At 35.1% G+C, this 3,568-nt stretch overlaps 1 protein-coding gene across 1 annotated transcript; it reads left to right on the plus strand.

Moving 5' to 3' along the window:
• The first annotated feature begins 1,650 nt into the window (after positions 1 to 1,650).
• Positions 1,651 to 3,105, plus strand: LOC111392773 (probable inactive receptor kinase At4g23740). The gene is made up of 2 exons (XM_023018168.1): positions 1,651 to 2,206; positions 2,525 to 3,105. The coding sequence occupies exons 1-2, from the start codon at positions 1,651 to 1,653 to the stop codon at positions 3,103 to 3,105; spliced, it is 1,137 nt and encodes a 378-aa protein (XP_022873936.1).
• Positions 3,106 to 3,568: the final 463 nt, after the last annotated feature.

Below are 3,568 nucleotides of genomic sequence, written 5' to 3' on the forward strand. Positions count from 1 at the left end.
CGAAAAAAGACTAAAATGACACAAAGTGAAAGTTCAAGGACCAAGGTGCAGTTACTCAAAAGTTGACCCGATGAGCAAATCAAGAAATTGAGTATACCAAATACGAATTGATGACATTTTGGGATGATGGAATGTGAAGAATGAAGAAAATATGTAAAAAAGTGGAAGATTAAAGTGAAGGGACCAAATTGTAGGAACTAAAAGATAAATTCTACCATGCGGTCGCATGGTAGAAAAGTCGTGCGGCCGCACGAAGTGATGCAGGGATTAAGAATGAAAAAAGATGATAACCATGCGCCGCACGGATTAAAACCATGCGGTCGCATGGTACAAATTCAGCGCGAAAATTTTCTTTCCTTATACGATTAAAATACCTATGGTAACCTAATTTTCCATGGGGTATAAATATCAAAAACATTCCAGAGACGCCCAGAACGTAATTGGAGGCCAAAAAACAACTCTTGAAGAGGATTTGAGCGCAAGAACAAAGATAGACACGAAGAACTTCAAGATTTATTCAAGTTTTATAACCCGGTGATGTCCTATATACAAACCTTGATGTATTTTGTTATTTTGAGCATGCTAGGCTAGATTTATTTATGCTAGGAGATCGATAAACCATGTGATTTGAATTTTAATATTCTAGTTTTGCAATTTGATGTAAGACACAATTTCTATTATGTTGAATGATTTATATGCAATTAAATGTTTCCGTAATTAAAAGCTCGTAATTGTGTGAATTTAAGTGATTTATTCTTGCATTCGAGAGAATTGGAATAGATTTGACATAATATAAATTATCGTAGGGTCCGATAGTGGATAGAAATATAACGCTATGCTCTATGTGAATCTTTAAATGTTCATAAAATTGCATGCATTTTTACATATGCTCTTGTCATAGAAATATAGATCGGTGGTATGTAGAGATAGGTTTGATACATCTCGAGAGAGAGTATTGGATATGTTTAGGAATATTGATTCGTCAAAATCGAAATGTGTTGTCGTATTGTGAAACTAGGATTTAAAGCGAAAATTGCATAGAAATTCGTGATCCTAGCGTATTTCATTCCCAATAATTATAACAAGTGCGTTCTCAACTTTTAGATTTTATTCTCGAGTTTAATTTATTATTTTGCACATTAATTTCAATTTAATCATAAGAAAAAAATTACATAATTGAGGTTCAATTAGATCTACATCCACTTTGGTAATTTAGTTTCGGTTAAAGCTAAGGTAGATAAAATTTGAACTAATCAATCTCTGTGGGACGATATTCGGACTCATTGAATCCACTTTATTACTTGTTAACGAACCGTACACTTGCGGTGATTTAAAATCGAAAGAAATAATTTCGCGAACATTGTCCTATACTGATATTCATTGGACGTATTGTTTGATTGCATTTGTACATTTGGAGCTGGAAGGATTCATTTGCATTTTTCTACACATGAAAATGAAATTCAGCACATATGAATGAGACAATAGAATTTTTTAATGAAAAGAAAATAGGCCTTCCAGCATGGTTAATGTCAACAGTATAATTTCTATCGATTACGGGCTGATTGTTCAATAATTCTACTGCTGACTTTGATCATTTTCATTAATACCAAGGTTCTCTAAAGGATCTTCAGGGTGGAAGGTGGAAGAGAGATGTCAAATGTCTATGATAATTGGGATAGATTGGTGGGAGCTGTGATCCGAAGAGAGGAACTATGGCAAATGTTTCATGATCAGAGCCCAAGTGTCAGCTCCATATTGTCTGATTCCAGTTTGGACTCTCAAGTCCTTGATGTACCTTATGATTTTTCAATTCCTGAAGGTTCATTTCCATATCAGCAGCTACCTCCATCAGCAATTGAAAATTTGCAGAAGAAAGAAAAATCTATTGAGGAGGAGGTTTCTAGGCTGGTATTTGTTCGCCCTGTTTTTAAATTTGAAGATATGATGAGGTCTAATGCTGAGGTTCTTGGGAACGGAACATTTGGAACTTCATTTAAGGCAACACTGGAAAATGGAATTACAATTGTGGTAAAGAGATTGCAGAATGTTATAGTTACGAGACAAGAATTTGGGCAACAAATGGAGGTCTTTGGAAGAATGAAGAACCAACATGTTGCTACGTTAATGGCATACTACTACTCGCGTGATCATAAGCTTGTGGTGTATGATTACTATGGTGCTGGGAGTGCATCTTCCATGCTACATGGTAAGTGAAATATCTTACTGCCCCTTTGTTCATATGACATGTACATCTTGAAATTACAATCCCTTGACTACAACATTAATTTTAAATCCATCTTTCTTGTTGGCACTTGGCTCTACAGAGAGTAATTAGAAATACTAATGGAATTTAGATTTGATTTCATTTATCATTACTAGAATATGTTGAAACCTTTTCTTTCAGTTACATTGTTATCCCATTCACTTGCAGTCTGGATTGAAATCTTAGAAATACAATGGTAACCCTTCGTAGATAATATTTTTGCAAGTGATTCTAATCTTATGAATTTTATCGTCTTTACAGGAAAAATTGGTGTGAATAAAATTTCTCTTGATTGGGAAAGCCGACTAAGAATTGCAGTTGGGGCAGCAAGGGGTATTGCTCACGTCCACACAAAAGTTGGTCAGGATCTTGTACATGGAAATGTAAAAGCCTCAAACATTTTCCTCACTAGTCGGGGATATGGCTGTGTTTCAGATGTCGGATTGGCAACATTAGTGAGTGAAACCTCGATGCTACGCAGTCGATCTTCAGGGTATACCGCCCCAGAAATCACAGACACCAGAAAATTGTCGCAAGCTTCTGACGTCTACAGTTTTGGAGTCGTGCTACTCGAACTTCTTACTGGAAAGCCATCTATACTTTCTGAAGGTAATAAAAAGACCATTAAGCTAGTGAGGTGGGTTGCTTCTGTTCTTCGTGAGGATTCTACTGCAGAAGTGTTCGATATAAAGTTGTTGAGGATTCAAAAAATCGAGAAAGCAATGAAGAAGGTTTTACAGATAGCCTTGGATTGTGTTAAAAGGGTTCCCGAGCATAGACCAAAAATGTCAGAGGTAGTGAAGATATTAGAGGATATTAGTGGGACGAACTCGGGAGCCTAATATTAGCTGAAAAAACCTCATTGCCTAAACCGTTACCAGCTCTTTTGATTGCAGAGTTGGGTTTGTCGTCTTCTTTGTATTGCATTCTCTTTATAAAAATTACTTCCAAATGTAAATTTCCAGGTTTTCTTTTCTTTTAATGAATAACTTTCAATATCAGTGGCAAAACAATTTCACCTCTAGACTATATATTAAGCAATAAGCAACTGTTGACTCCATTTCTACACTTATCCTAACCATCAAAAGTGACTTTTGAGAGTAATTTTTATGAACGAAATACTTAACTTTATTTGTTCTTTGATTATTTTAGGAGAAAATCTGGGATTGGACTAGAACAGATGAAAATGAGCAATAATTCATCAAAAAAAGAGTAAAATTAGACATATTTTGAAAGTTCGGAACCAAGAAGTCACATTTAAATGTTGAAAGACTTAATTGAAATATCCAAGGACTTAATCTGAAC

This window comes from Olea europaea, unplaced genomic scaffold (assembly GCF_002742605.1).
Source record: "Olea europaea var. sylvestris unplaced genomic scaffold, O_europaea_v1 scaffold9767, whole genome shotgun sequence".
NCBI classification, from domain to species: Eukaryota; Viridiplantae; Streptophyta; class Magnoliopsida; order Lamiales; family Oleaceae; genus Olea; species Olea europaea.

Bases quoted from the DNA above. Each gene is read 5' to 3' on its own strand.
- LOC111392773 (XM_023018168.1), top strand. From the start codon at position 1,651: ATGTCAAATGTCTATGATAATTGGGATAGATTGGTGGGAGCTGTGATC. The intron at 2,207-2,524 runs GTAAGTGAAATA...TCGTCTTTACAG, and splicing joins TGCATCTTCCATGCTACATG to GAAAAATTGGTGTGAATAAA.